The 15,849-nt window shown below is 39.6% G+C and overlaps 2 protein-coding genes across 2 annotated transcripts in view; both read left to right on the top strand.

The window, feature by feature from the left end:
• LOC134803640 (P protein-like) overlaps positions 1–11,952 on the top strand; it is a 37,193-nt gene extending 25,241 nt beyond the window's left edge. Inside the window, exons 9-18 of the mRNA XM_063776424.1 lie at positions 1,809–1,924; positions 2,500–2,638; positions 3,342–3,477; positions 4,375–4,577; positions 4,856–4,949; positions 6,121–6,263; positions 8,158–8,268; positions 10,318–10,445; positions 10,649–10,785; positions 11,649–11,952. Coding sequence (XP_063632494.1) covers positions 1,809–1,924; positions 2,500–2,638; positions 3,342–3,477; positions 4,375–4,577; positions 4,856–4,949; positions 6,121–6,263; positions 8,158–8,268; positions 10,318–10,445; positions 10,649–10,785; positions 11,649–11,827 — 1,386 coding nt within the window. The 3' untranslated portion in view covers positions 11,828–11,952. The remainder of the gene's footprint in view (positions 1–1,808; positions 1,925–2,499; positions 2,639–3,341; positions 3,478–4,374; positions 4,578–4,855; positions 4,950–6,120; positions 6,264–8,157; positions 8,269–10,317; positions 10,446–10,648; positions 10,786–11,648) is intronic.
• LOC134803639 (P protein-like) overlaps positions 1–14,093 on the top strand; it is a 118,816-nt gene extending 104,723 nt beyond the window's left edge. Inside the window, exons 10-19 of the mRNA XM_063776423.1 lie at positions 1,809–1,924; positions 2,500–2,638; positions 3,342–3,477; positions 4,375–4,577; positions 4,856–4,949; positions 6,121–6,263; positions 8,158–8,268; positions 10,318–10,465; positions 11,649–11,809; positions 13,782–14,093. Of these exons, the coding sequence (XP_063632493.1) occupies positions 1,809–1,924; positions 2,500–2,638; positions 3,342–3,477; positions 4,375–4,577; positions 4,856–4,949; positions 6,121–6,263; positions 8,158–8,268; positions 10,318–10,465; positions 11,649–11,809; positions 13,782–14,093 (1,563 nt within the window). The remainder of the gene's footprint in view (positions 1–1,808; positions 1,925–2,499; positions 2,639–3,341; positions 3,478–4,374; positions 4,578–4,855; positions 4,950–6,120; positions 6,264–8,157; positions 8,269–10,317; positions 10,466–11,648; positions 11,810–13,781) is intronic.
• The last annotated feature ends 1,756 nt before the right edge of the window (positions 14,094–15,849 follow it).

Here is a 15,849-nt window from a genome sequence, read left to right as displayed (position 1 = left end):
TATCATTTTCGTATAAATTAGGGACGAGGAATTCATTTTTGAAATAATTATTATACCCTTCCATACAAAAAAATATATTTCGTACAAAAAATGAAAATGTTATGTAATTTTTTGTGACAACTTTGGATGTTACAATCACAGTGTGGCGATTTGCACTTAATAAAAATATGGACGATGTAGCCCATGTATTCTTTATTCTAGAAAATATCACTTTAAAGTAGGCATTCATACATTTTTTCGTAATAAAAAAATAATTTATAGCGGCTGGCGGTAACGATTTCCATACAAATGGAACTATGCCCAAAGTCAAAGATTAAAAATGTTGACCAAAACACTGAATTTGGCATTTTGTAAGTTTAAATATAATGTTTTATTATTTTTTTCATGCGTTTTTGCCCTTTTTTGGTACAAATTTGTTGTTTTTATTTTTCTTCAATACAAACTTTCTCCCCCCTATTTCCCCTCCTTAAGGGTAGATAGTTTTAAATTAGTTTTTATTACTAACTTATATCTTTTTTAATTAATCGATGTTCAAATTTTCAGGTTAAAATGTTTAGTAGTTTAGGATCTACATGTGATTGAGCTAAAGACATTTTATTTCATAATATCCCATACATTATAATATCTAACGAAATTCTGCTTACTTCCAGACATCATACAATCTAAACCCCTGAAGATATGAAGCTGAAATTTTCAACATCAATTAAATACAACGGGTTTAAGTTTGAGATAGAATAAAATTTTATAAAATCAACCCTTAAGGGGGGGAAATAGGGGGGAGAAAGTTTGTGTGAAAGAAAAATAAAATCAACAAATTTGTACCAAAAAAGAGCAAAAACGCATGGAAAAAGTATTAAAACATTATATTTAAACTTTTGAAATGCCAAATTCAGTGTTTTTGTAAACATTTTTTAATCTTTGTCTTTGGACATAGTTCCATTTGTATGGAAATCGTTACTACCGCGCGCTATAAATATTTTTTTTATTACGAAAAAATGTATGAATGCCTACTATAAAGTGATATTTTTTTATTTTTTATTTAGTGCAAATCGTCACACTGTGATTGTAACATCCAATATTGTCACAAAAAATTATATAACATGTTCATTTTTTGTACAAAAACCATTTTTTTTTGTATGAGTAGGTATAATAATTATTTCAAAAATGAATTCCTCGTCCCTTAATTATACGAAAATGATATATAACTTGCCCTAGTTGCTAAGACTAAGATGGAATATAGCATAGATTGGACCTGGGGAGCCGACCCTTTCACCCCTTGTTTAGGGGGTCTGCATGGTACGATCTCCTGGCTACCGTGCCAGATCAACTTTGTTTGACCTAAGGAACAATCGTGCCAAGCGGCATCGCCTGAGACTAAAATGCATGCACTTCCATACATTTGTCTTACTAACTAAAGGAATACGGCCTATCAGGGAGGATGTGGAGGGCATTAATACGCATCATTGAGGTCTTCTGTATATTTTATTTATTTTATTTTATTTATCAAATAAGTAACACAGCATTACAGTAGAACCAAGGCACTGTGAAACTACAAATAAAAAAAAAATACAAGGAGACAAAGAAAAACAAACACATAAAAATGAGATACAAATTAAACATTGGATTTGGGCGACGACGTCACTCACTACAGTCACTACGTTTGGGATTCTATTGTAGAATTTGTAGAATCCATCGCTTCATTCAGGATTCAATGTACGCCCTTGACGGAAATTTATATCATTTTGATCCCTTGTAACACAAACTACTATTCTGTTGGCAACGAAGATTCATTGTTTATATTATTCCAGGTGACAAAAGGTAATCTTTGGTCGTTGATATACCTGCTTTGCGGTATCACCGCAGTGTTGTCCACGTTCCTCGACAATGTGACTACAGTTCTGCTGATGTCTCCAGTTACTATTAGGTAAGAAGGCTGCCCGGTATCACTACACATAAAATCTATATGTTACTTAGAGAATTTAACAACCGGGCCTTGTCTGTAATTTTCTCTACAAAGCAGTCTGCCGATATTCGGGATGCGAGTCAAATATATAAACGAGATCAGTCAGTCCATATAATGAGTATGACCATTGGGCGAGGTTTTCGACAGAGGGGTAAACTCTTAAAGGCGACTCCGGTTGTTACATTCTTTAAGATACATATCAACATTATCAACATTATATGACAGCTTCAATAATTTGATCAGGATATACACGAGTGATAGTTTCTTTATTTCCCTAATAATTAAATCAATGCCCCTTTTAAAAAGCATAAACATTATTGAAAACGTTAACCATCAACCAACCAAACCAACTCAATTAAACAGAACCTACACCAACAACTAACTACCTACCTACTTACAAAGTAAGGAACTGAGGATAGAATGTAGAAGAATGTATAGATAGTACTTATGTGTACATTCTGTTTGTACCGCCGTGTCTTCCATACAGACAAACTAATTTAAATACAATGTTTCAAAGGTTTCTGTTTCGTTTCTAGATTATGTGAAGTGATGGACCTGGACCCAGTACCAATTCTGATGCTCATGGCTATATACAGCAACATTGGTGGTACAGCGACCCCCGTCGGAGACCCACCATGCGTTGTAGTAGCGTCCAATAAGCACGTCATAGAGGCTGTAAGTCTAAAATTACTTTCACTACTACTTTGCCACCGACAAAGGTAAAGAGCCTGTCAAAAGTCCAAAACTCAAACTATACCTACACACTACCTCGACAAAGGTCAAGGAGAAACGCTTAAGATGGTATGGTCACGTCCAAAGGCGTTCAGAAGACCATATGGCGAAGCTTGCCCTAAAACTGCCAAGCACTACACGCAACTCAGGAAGACCACCTCCACCTACCACCTGGTGGTAAAAGACCTAAAAGAAGCTCCTTTAAATAAAGACGTAGCGCAAGACCGCGCTAGATGGAAATGGAGGACAAGGAAGGCCGACCCCAATTAAATGGGAACAGGTCTAGCAGGAAGAAGAAGCCTTTCTCGTCACATAACTTCACAGACAAAACTTCCTCTAGACCGAGCTTAGAGCAATTATTTCATGAAACCGATGCTGCCAAAAATACTGGGGTGCGAGGGACGAGATGAGCGAGTCCCGTGCCGTGATTGGTCCGTTCAAAGACACGGACGTCACACAAAGGCACTTTGACTCGAAAATGGAGTAAAACTATCGTATATTTGTGGCAGAGGGGGTAGCGCTACTATGCCCAGTCTGGAGGATGTCTTGTCTGTGCATGACTTTTATCCCTACCCACCAACCAACCTTCCTACCAACCTACTGAATAATTCTGAATGTATTTACTCATGATTTACCCTCATTCCAGGGTATAAACTTCACCAACTTCACGGCCCACATGGCGCTGGGCATCCTCCTCGTGGCGGTTCAGACCTCGCTGCAGGTCCGGTACATGTTTCGAGACACCAACAATCTAAGGCTTAACATTCCCAAGGAGATACAGGGTAAGCCTTCAAGTGTCTTGGAGCGATTCAAGTTTGAAAGATACTTTTCGAATTATCCGTCCCATATATCTGTCGGAGAATGGCTGAACGTTTTATCACGCAGCCTTTGACATATAGCGCAAACTAGGGTGTTACAGTAGGTACATCTGAATGGCGTTTGACGCAGTTCCGCCAAGGCGTCATAGAGTGCGCTGTCAGAAGGGAACGATGAGAACTACTGTGAAATTATACTAACATCACATATTTGACAGTTATGAATTCACCCTTATAGAGTCATATATATAAAGGGTCTATTTGTAACTGTCAAATATGTGATGTTAGAATAATTTCTTTGTAACGGGAGAAGATGACGTCTGTAGCGGTTCCTGGGTCTAATCCACTGTTTTGCTTTGGATAAGATGTGTGCTATGATTTGTAATCAGTCTTGTCCAGTAAAGTTGTGAGTTGATCGTATTTCATTGAAAGCCATCGTTATCCACGATTGACGGTTCTGATGTGCATCCGATAGTATGATACGTCCACGATTCCCGACATATCTAATTATCTATAGGCATAACTCTCCAGTTTGTGTTCAAAATTATCTTGTTACTTACTTACTCCGTTGGCTCAGCGACCCAAAATGAGACTTGGCGTCCGACACAAGACAGCGCCACTTCTCGGTCCTGTGCGACCTCTCGCCAATTGTTGACTCTAAGTTCGCGCAGGTCCGCCTCCACCATGTCACACTAGCGATATCTGAACAGCGATATCAAAATTATCTGCAACAGTTTTATTATTTTAGATACAGACATTTGCTTTTGTTAAGCTATCACGGCTATCAAAGTATGCCAGATAATTTTGACGCATAGTCTGATACCTACGCTGCTTTTGATTATCCACATACCATATCTTTATCAGATCTCCGCCACCAAATTTCAATATGGCGGCGCGCCGCCGACTCCCTCCCGCAGCTGAGCGGCAACGCGCATGTGGTGCGCGCGCACCTCGAGAGGAATATCGAGAAGCTGCGCGCGCAGCTCAGCCGCATGGTGAAAGAGACGAGTACACGCGCGTGTCCGAGGGATGAGTTCCAGAGTACGTTGCGGGAGTTGAAGAAAAAGGTAAACAGGACACTTCCTTCCTTGCACAGCTAAACTATGGTTCTTTAGTTCTTACAATTTGGCCAATTTGGCCGCACGCACGCACGCACGCACACACGCACACACGCACGCACGCACGCGCACACACACACACACACACACACACACACACACACACACACACACACACACACACACACACACACACATACTTACACAGACACACACACGTATCTATGTCTGTTAAACAAACATATGTGTAAAACTATACATTTCTACTCCGTTTTCTCATGTTTCAGTATAAGATCCGTGACAAGGCCCTGCTGGTGAAGGCTTCTGTCGCCATATTCTTCGCTGTGGCTGTTTTCTTCCTCCACTCGATTCCTCAACTAAGTAAGCTTATTATTAGAGATGCAACCAGACCATCGGCCGAATATTCGGTATCCGGCCGGCAAATATTCGGCCGGCGGAACTAAGTATACCTACATTTCGGTTTTTCAGGTGCGTATAGTGTAGGTTTTGACATGTTTCGTAGTGAACGTTCGCGCGGACTCATTTCTAGATTCGAAAGGAGTGCGTGTGCAAGTAAGTGGAATGTGAAAAATGTTATAAAATAATAAACGAGTACCGCGTATGACCGCGACTGTTTCTTATTCTAATTTTGTTTACTCCGAAATCAAGCAATAGGTATCCGGCAGGATAGTAGGCCACTATCCGGTATCCGACCGGATGTTAAAATAATGGCCGGATAGGCCGGATACCGGATAGTAACCGAATATCCAGTGCATCTCTACTTATTATAACTTATTCACAACGACGGGACTTGATCGCGAGAAATTAATTTTTAAATTTACCTCCGACGTTTCGAGGACGGCGTTCCCGTGGTCTCGGAGAAGACTGGCTAAACTTGACATCAACATATAGGCGCGCGAGTTTTTCGAACTACCCCCACTTGGTCTTGTTTATTAACTTGAACGTTTTGCGCACCATAGTCTGCATCTTTATGTATCTAAATAAAAGTAAACAAACAACGGGGGAGGCCTATGTAAGGGGGAGGCCTATGTTCAGTAGTGGACGTCTTATGGCTGAGATGCTGATGATGAAACAAACAATATGTAAATTTTCGGGTAGTTATGACATTTTATTGGTTAACCGACCAATTACAAAACCGCCTGTATCAGTCACTGAACGACCTGACTAACCTATAGGTATTATTTGATCGTGTATAATGTTTTCATCTACCCTCAACTGGCTTAAGGAGCCATTTGAGGGTAGATTTTGTTTACTTTCATTTAAATACCTAAAGATACAGACTATAAGTTCTAGCATCGCTTCTGTTGAAATGTTCATGGTATAATAATATACTCCGCCTGGTACTCCATTCCCGTCTTTTCTAGGTCACCTAACTGACACGGGCTTACGTCATCATGCGACAGCGCTATATGATAATATGCGATAGCGCTATATATAGCGGCCATGTTGTTGTGACGTAGCCCCGTGTCACTCTGGGAATGGAAGACCATGTTTTATTAGACTATGGAAATGTTCTTGGTGTTTTGTGCAGACCGCATCTCTCTGGGCTGGACGGCATTGCTGGCAGCAGTTCTGCTGCTTCTGCTGGCTGACCGTGAGGATCTGGAGCCGGTGCTGAGACGGGTGGAATGGTCCACTCTGCTGTTCTTTGCTGCACTTTTCGTTCTCATGGAGGTATAACTCATGGCTTTATCTCCTACTGCTTTATCACGGCTCATGGGAGCCTTGGGCCGTTTGCCAACAAATCCCAAGAATTGACGTAAGCACTGGTTTTTACCGCACGTACCGGAAGGCGCAGCGCGGGTAGACCCCCCACTAAGTGGAGTCATGACCTGGTAAAGGTCGCGGGAGTTCGCTGGATGCGGGTGGCGCAAGACCGATCATTGTGGCACTCTTTGGGGGAGGCCTATATGTCCAGCAGTGGACGTCCTCTGGCTATGATGATGATGATGACTAGTTTTTACGAAAGCGACTGCCATCTGACCTTCCAACCCAGAGGGGAAACTAGGCTTTATTGGGATTAGTCCGGTTTCCTCACGATGTTTTCCTTCACCGAAAAGCGACTGGTAAACATCAAATGACATTTCGTACATATGTTTCGAAAAACTCATTGGTACGAGCCGGGGTTTGAACCCGCGACCTCTGGATTGAATGTCGCACGCTCTTACCGCTAGGCCACCAGCGCTTTTTTGGAGCTACAGTATACAGCAAGATAAGTAGTAGGTAACTAGTATACCTCATAATACGAGATTGAATGAAATCATCGTGAGGAAAGCAAACCCGAAAGTGTATTCCCGTCTATAGCTGGTTTGTTAGTGCACACCGTTGTATGGTGACCTTGCACTTTGAGACTATGCGCTGAAACTTGGCACAGTTGATTCTTAGGTGGTCTTGAGCAGATACAGATCGGGAGCCGTCGAGATCCACCTCTCATTTAGGGGAGGGGGGAAGTTCGACGCTGCGGCGCCTCACTTGGAGCAACATTTCTCTAAAACTATACCTATTAGGGCATGTAATATATTATTTTCGGATAAATTAAAACGAGGAATATATTTTTAGAACAAAAACAATGCACTTTCTAACAAAAAAAAAAAGATAAAGTAGAAAAGACTAAAAAACGTAGTTTTGATTTTTTTTTACTTACCTTTTTTTTAAAGTGTAGCAGGAATCTGAAATGAAAAAATATAGTCGTAAAGCTACACTTATTACGTTTAATAAAATATATTATAGTTTATTATACAAATCTGTTGATAAATGGGAGATAAAAAATAATATTAAGTGACCCACGCTTAGTGATCTCATATTTAAGGTGGGGAAGTTACTTATAATTTGTTCTACAATCATTTTTTTTTAGTTTTTCGTAAATAACTCTTAAACGGTAGCCCACAGCAAAAACTTATCTTTTACGTAAATAATATGTTTGAGATTTCTTATAAAAAAAGTGCTACTTTTTTTCGCTAGGATCAATATTTAAAAAAATATTGAAGGGAGAAAAAAATTCTAAGGTCCCCTTTTTTAGTCATTCGTAAATAACTCGTAAACGATGGCCAATTGCAAAAAATGTTTTATTACATGAATAATTTACATAAAATTTCCTACAAAAAATGTTATTCAAACTTTAATCAATATTTAATGGATCAATATTTAAAAAGGGGACCTTAGAATTTATTTTCTCTCTTTAATATCGTTTTTAATATACTACTTTTTTTCTAATTGGGAGGGAAATCCGTTATGGATACCTCCGCACCGCAGGGACAGCGCGGAGGTTATGTCGGACTTTCACCGACTAAAAACCTCCCAGTTGTCCTCCTCGGCGCATTTCGGACGGCTCTGGGATCTCCAATGAACGCGCCAGTGCCGTCCGGGCCCGGGCCCGGGCTGTCACCTGACATCGTTTTGTGGCTATTGACATGACCATCATCATCAGGTTGTCCTCCTCGGCGCATTTCGGACGGCTCTGGGATCTCCAATGAACGCGCCAGTGCCGTCCGGGCCCGGGCCCGGGCTGTCACCTGACATCGTTTTGTGGCTATTGACATGACCAATTACCAAGGAATATTGGTTGCAGGCTCTCTCCAAATTGGGCCTGATCCAGTACATCGGTGGTCTGATGGAGGATCTGGTGCTGAAAGTAGATGAGAGCTGGAGGCTAGCGGTCGCCATCTTGCTTATTCTCTGGGTAAGTTGTAGATTTTTTTATACCATTCGAAGAAGTTATCACTATATTTAATTGCACAAACGGGTCTACCGCGATATAATTTCATTTTTGTGGTCTTTCCGTGACCACAGCTGGTGCAACTCAGCTGAAACGTCGGAATTTAAGGTAATAGCAATGAAATTATATCGCGGTAGACCCGTTTGTGTAATTAAATATGTGTACAAAACGCGAGAGTTTAAAAGTTATAACTATAGGTATTTTATACAAGCATAAACTGAAAAGGTCTCATTGCCAAAAAACTCACTTTAACTTCTACTAGCAATGTATAATATTTATAGCCTTTTATAGAGGTGATATTGGATTTTAGACCTAAAATCGTAAGGGAAAAGAGCTGCTATCTGAAAAGTGAAGCTTTAGGATTGGCAACTGTTTTGCATAGATGGCGCCATCATAGTTTGCCCCTTTTTCTATTAGATTTGGCTTAAAGAGCTGGCATCCAGGTATTAAAATTCCATTAAAAAAACAAAAAAAATACACAATTCTAGGGATTGACAGGGCAAGCCATGCTGGAGCCATCTGCTAAATACTTCGACCAGCCAGCCCCATTAATTTGTTTTTCACCACACCAGCTCGGAAAAGGCTTACTTTGCACTTCAAAAACTGATAGCAAAGTTGCATTTTATTCACATGTGAGGCAAAGTAATCAAATGCAAAGTTTGAGTTGTTTTCTTATGTTTGCTGTAGAATTGACTTTTAAATGATGATTATGGATGATTAATATTTAAAAACATTCATTTGTATTAGATTTGGTTTGATTTTGTTTCATATTTTACATTTAATATTTGCTTCGGGTTAGTGTAGTGAAAAATTTTATGCTTTCTCGGGGGCAAATTTTGTGCTCGTGGTTCAATTTTGGAATCTTTCGCTTGCTCGGGTATCAATATTAGCACGAGCGGTTAAAAAACAACTTTGCCCCCTTGTAAAACAAATAACTATTGTCTACTCTAAATGTATCCTAAAATAATGTAAACAAAACAACCAGATGTAGTGCATAATTATTCTCCATCGTATTTACTCGGAAATGTTCACCGTATTTGTCATGCAGTGAGACTGACTGAAATAGCATGACACGTTCGTACGTTTCCGTGAAAAAAGAATGAGAAATAATTATGCACTAGGTACATCTGGGACCAAGTAATCCGGGTCGGATCCCTTTGTTTAACATAATTATTGAAAGTCATAATGTAATAAAAAAAAAAAAAATCTTTTTTTTCAGACAAAGTCCATATCAACATAACTACATTAAAATTACAATTAAAATTACATAAGATAAAAAATAATTTCAATTAAAAATTTCCATATGGCAATGCGTAATCATTTATTTACATACAATATATATACAGTGGTACTACTAAACGAAATTAATAACTAGCTAAAAATAAAATACAAATTATTACTAACTATTATTTACACTATTAGCCCCATTCTCATTAAACCATACAATTAATCCAAATACTTTAATCAATAATAAATGTCATACACAACCTTATTATTATGCTGGGCCATGCAACAATGATTCACATATGCGCAGTCAAACCTGCTCGCAATCATTTTCAGGTAATGATTGTCAGATTACCTATCATTAGTCATAATTCTGGAAACGTTAACTTTTCAGGATTTTCGTAAGGCTATCCTATAGATATGTGAGGTTAGGTTTGTTTTATGGCAGTCCTGAAAAGTTACGCGTTTCTGAGAAAAAACAAATTATGACTAACGAAAATGTGGACAGACAATACATTATGACTTAAAACTTTATGGGAAACAATAGAGACCCAATTCGGCCACTCTGTAAAATCTAAATTCATTTATTATTTCTGTGTTTATTAGCGACAAATTTTAACCAAGACCTATCAAGTTCTATTCATAGAACGGCTCGGTTGAAAGGTACTTTAATAACTCCTCGTTACGAAGTGAAACATGTCGAACGTTTTTCGGCTTTGAATACGTGAGTGACCCGTTTTTAATATATTTAATACTTTAATAATATTTAATCATAAGTTGTCTTGGCAGGTGGGAGGCGTAATCTCAGCATTCGTGGACAACCTTCCGATGACCACGATCATGATCAGAGTGGTCATATCCATCAGTAGCAACCCTGATCTCAACCTTCCATTCGCTCCCCTCGTCTGGGCGCTGCTGTATGGAGCCTGCTTAGGAGGTAAACCATCATCATCCTTCTAGCATTGTCCCAGCATTTTGGCCACAGCTCACTTGGGGAGCCTTTATCAGAGTGGTCATATCCATCAGTAGCAACCCTGATCTCAACCTTCCATTCGCTCCCCTCGTCTGGGCGCTGCTGTATGGAGCCTGCTTAGGAGGTAAACCATCCTCATCCTTCTAGCATTGTCCCCGCATTTTGGCCACAGCTCACTTGGGGAGCCTTCATCAGAGTAGTTATATCCATCGGCAGTAACCCTGATCTCAACCTGCCTCTGGCACCCCTCGTCTGGGCGCTGCTGTATGGAGCCTGCTTAGGAGGTAAACCATCATCATCCTTCTAGCATTGTCCCAGCATTTTGGCTACGGCTCACTTAGGGAGCCTTCATCAGAGTGGTCATATTCATCGGCAGCAAACCTGATCTCAACCTTCCACTCACCTCTCTTGTCTGGGCGCTGCTATAGGAGTTAAACCGAAATCTGTCCGCCTGTGTGTCACCTTTTGACGCTTAAAACGCTGGACCGATTCAGATTGTATTTGTTTGTGGAGATAGTTTATGCCCTGAGTACACTGAGAGAAAAATCATCACCAGGAATTAAAAAACAGTTCTGTACTGGGGGAAAAAATGAAGTTTTAGTAATAATTATGGACGTTTCACTATTTCTGTAAAGTTTATTTATTTCTACAAACAGCTCAGTAATACCAAATATAATTTCAACAAAAAGATAATAGAAATTGCAAAAACTAATCGAAATTGCAAAAGTCAATTTGTTCCTATTAGTTGACTCTCCTTGTCCCCGGATTAAGTTTATTTTTGTAATTCTAAGTGTGTTTTTGTTGTACTTTTCTCTCAGTGTAGGGACGTAGAATAGTTTTTATCAGAATCATCTAATGATGATTCTGATAAAAACTCAGATGAAAAAAATCAGATGAAGTCTCACACAGAAGGTAGTTAACTATACTGAGATCTGCCCTATTTCACTTAGCGCCACTTGAACCATTCCACTAACCCGAGGTAAACCTGTTAAACAGTTAACCCAGTGTAAATGTGTACTGGTAACCATACCGGCAGTAACATTGTGGTAGTAACTCCAGGCTTAATCGCGGTTACCTCCTGGTTAGTGTGATGGTGCAAATGGCACTTAGTTTTTAGACTCATCCAATAATTTCTGTAATGTTCCAGGTAACGGCACTTTAATCGGCGCGAGCGCGAACGTGGTGTGCGCGGGAGTGGCGGAGCAGCACGGCTACAAGATCACCTTCGTGCAGTTCTTGAAAGTCGGCTTCCCCATCATGATCGGGCATATGGCTGCTGCTTCCGTGTATTTGTTATTGTGCCATTGTGTATTTACTTGGCATTGATTTGTAAATCTTTATTTTTAGGGTTCCGTACCTCATAAAGAAAAAACGGAACCCTTATAGGATCACTTCTTCTTCTGTCTGTCTATTTGTCCGTCTGTCACAGCCCATTTTCTCCAAAAGTACTGGACCAATTTAGTTGAAAATTGGTACACATATCTAAATTCGTGACCCGAAGAGGGACATCTTACGTAAACAAATGAATATTAAACATGGCGGCCACTATTGGGGGGGGGGGGGGGTAAACGAGAAAATTAAAAAATAATGTTTTTTAAACTATATCGTGTTACATGTCACATGAAAGAGCTCGTTTTGAGAAACTCAATTTTTTTTTTGTAATTTTCGTAAGAATCGAAAACATCATTTATTTACATACAATATATTACAGTGGTACTACTAAACGAAATTAATAACTAGCTTAAATCTAAAATAGGCCCCTGTGGCATTGTACCAAGGATGCTGGCGGCATTTCCTCGCTGCATCGCAATGCTGATACGTTGTGCGAGGTAGCCGCCAGCTCTTCGGTCACCAGTTACGTAATTTTAAAATAAATAGTTTAGAAGTTATTTAAGAAAATAGCCAAACAATGACCATTGCCCGCCTTTATCTCCGAAACTACTGCGTCTAAAATTTTGAAAAAATATACAGAATAGTTGTTTACATATATGTAGATGACAGGAAAACATATTAGAAATATGCAGTCAAGCGTGAGTCGGAATAATCGCTTATAATAAATACATTGTTATAATTGGGTAATGGAACGCGAGTCCGAATCGCACTTGGCCGATTTTTTAAAAGATTGTGTTGAAAGCCCCATAAAGATCGAAAATACTCGAATCATAATAAGAAGAAAAGAAGGAAATTTTCGATTGCCGCCTCTGTGCATTTGAACGCTTTATGTCAGAAACACAAACATAACTCAAAGGCCAAGGTTTTGGAAGCGTGCGAGCTAATTGACCGAAGCGTAGCGAAGGGCTACGTTTTGACTCGGGCATTTTGCTTTCGTATGTCCGTCCGGATGTCCTTCATTCAGAAAATTTATTTCGCTGGTTTCGGAGGTATTGAGATATTTAATTTTAACTAATTTTAACTTGAGAATGAGTAGCTAAATTTCGTCAGCTTATCTAAGAACTATATATTTGGCTCAGTTTGTAAACGTTCGCTTTTTTTGTTTGCACAGAGAGTCTGGGCTCGATCCCCAGTATTTTTATGCTGGGATATAACTTTTTTTATTTTTTTTTACACTTCAATTTCGTATTTTTTTTTTAATTTACTATATTTAAAGCTCTTAGCACCATGTAATTTAAAGCTCTGCTCGCGAGGTCTACAGCTCACAGAGCCACTAGTATAAACCTTATTTGAAAGTGTCAAGGTTCCTTTGACAGCGTCGGCCATAACACCTATATTTTTCCTTGGCGCCGTGGGCACGACTAGTAACAATAGGCTATTTTCCTTCTAGTCAAATCAGTTACTTTTTTATAACTGTCAAAACGATTTGCTAATATGGAATTACATCGTGACGTCACGATCAACTCACCTACTTTTTATATTTGTATCGGATTTATTAAATCGAACTTGTGTTTAAAAATTACTCCTATCTGTGTTTTTCTAATAATTATCTGGTGCTTTATTTCATGCATGGTGTAAAATATTTTTTTTTTAATCGTACAGTTTTTATAGTAACTTTAAGTACAAAATGTAACCAATGTTGTATTATTTTAGATTAAGTAAATAATAATAATTATGTGAACTTTGTGTTTCTTTGGTCATAATTTAAAAAATGTAGGCGCAAAGAGTTTACATACAAAATTTGAATTTCGCGCCTTTTTCTACTGAGAAAGTGGGTGTGTCTTACTACTACTACTACTACGAGTACTTACTTGGTTGGCGCGGTGACCCAAAATGAGTCTTGGCCTCCAACCTCCAACACAAGAGCACGCCACTTTGATCGGTCCAGAGCGGTATCCCGCCAGCTTTCGCCGACGCCGAGCTCACGGAGATCTGCCTCCACTCTATCTGCCCAACGGTATTTAAGACGACCAACAGGACGGCGCCCAGTTGGTCGACCCAAGTAGGCCCTTTTGGCTGCCCGACCTTCACCCATCCTTTCGAGATGGCCAACCCAGCGGAGACTATGCGCTTTGGTCTCACCTATTATATTCGGCTCGGCTATCAGATGTTCTATTTCGGCATTCTTTCGGATCCTCCAACTGCCATCGTCTCTTTTGACGGGTCCCAGAATCTACTAAAAGGCTGTTCTCCTCCTTGAGTATTAGTGTCCACCCATACATCAGAATGTCTGATGTCTGGGTGTGTCTGAGTATAATAATTTCACAGGCCTAGCAACAAGCATTTTGAAAAATAATATATCGTATGGTGCCTTCAATACGGCCACTTGGCCACCAATTGTTTTTATAGAAAATTTACTTTTTTATTAGTATATTATTAAATAAATAAATATTATATTACTAAAGTGATTAGACGTGTTCTTTCCGTGTACAGTCGCCATCAGATATATCGGAGCGGCCGAGATGCTCAAAAATATCTGAACACGCACTCTAACGCGTGTTCAGATATTAACATTTTGTGACCACCTACCTAACCCTTCTTTTACTAGGTAATTTTTAAGTATTGTTTTTAATTATTAATGATTTTCAAATCATTCATTTACAAAACAAGATATATACAGTGGTATTACTAAAAGAAATTAATAACTAGCTTAAATCTAAAATAGGCCCTTGAGGCATTGTGCCAAGGATGCTGGCGGCATTTCCTCGCTGTATCGCAATGCTGATACGTTGTGCGAGGTAGCCGCCAGCTCTTCGGTCACCAGTTACGTCAACCAGACGCTTCGCGATTTCTGCGAACAACTTATGCGCGCTGGGACCCCATGGACCTAGAGTTTCAACTCCAAATGGTGACAAGATAATTCATGGTGCCCCAGTCGGTCCATGTCCGTAATTTACCCACTAGGTAATTACAAGTCAAGGATGATATTATTTTTATCCACAAACTATATTTTCCTTAATAATCATATCGCCATACAATGCCACACATGCGTCACTTAGGGATATTTCGAGACAAAACGCGTCAGGAGTGTTCGAACATTCGACGCAAAGCGCCAACGGTTTGTGAATTATAATAATGTTCAAAATTACACAGTTACTCTTAACAATAATATGTTTGAGTGTCATCGGAATTTACTGTAAGTAAAAATGATATTACCTACAGTATCTGTATATCTGTATTTCTCGTTATTTTGGTGCTCGCCAATCCGGCACGCCATGGAATCCGGCAGTAAGTGCTCAGCCGGCCTAGCCAAGGTTACAATCGCTATCGCTTCGACAACGAAAAGCATTATCAGGCCGCGTAGCAAAGATGCCGATCGCTTACGCTCCGTAGCGATCGAAACGCAACTGTCACTGTCGCACTTATATAGAAGAGTGATAGAGAGACATAATGCTTTTCGTTGTCGAAGCGATAGCGATTGTAACCTTGGCTAGGCCGGCAGGCCTATTCGGATTTCGAGATAATCACAAGATCTAGAGACGATTTAGAGATCAACTAGATCTACATTAGATATCGACTAGATGTGACTTGGATATCTAAGTCATAACTTGTCGAAATCGTTCAAGAAGACCTCCAGAATCGCGGAAACGTCAAATTTGACATATCTATCTTACAAATATCTTTAAATTATCCATATCGTAACTTATTGAAGTCTAGTAGAAATCTAATTCATTTTCCGAATCGAGCCGTATGTCTCTCTATCACTCTTCCATATTAGTGCGACAGTGACAGTTGCGTTTCGATCGCTACGGAGCGTAAGCGATTGACATCTTGGCTACGCGGCCTGGTGACCCGCTCTATAATCCGGGAGTACACATCCGATCTATTCCGAACATATTGGGAGCGTTTGTTTGTGTAAGTTAATGTGTAGTCCGACAAAAAAATTTAGAAAATTATTGAGATCGCCACTTCCAGCGTAACTGTCACATTTTTGAAGTATTGATTTTTTTAAATTC

This window comes from Cydia splendana, chromosome 27 (genome assembly GCF_910591565.1).
Source record: "Cydia splendana chromosome 27, ilCydSple1.2, whole genome shotgun sequence".
NCBI lineage: Eukaryota > Metazoa > Arthropoda > Insecta > Lepidoptera > Tortricidae > Cydia > Cydia splendana.
This window is presented reverse-complemented; position numbering and strand designations above follow the sequence as displayed.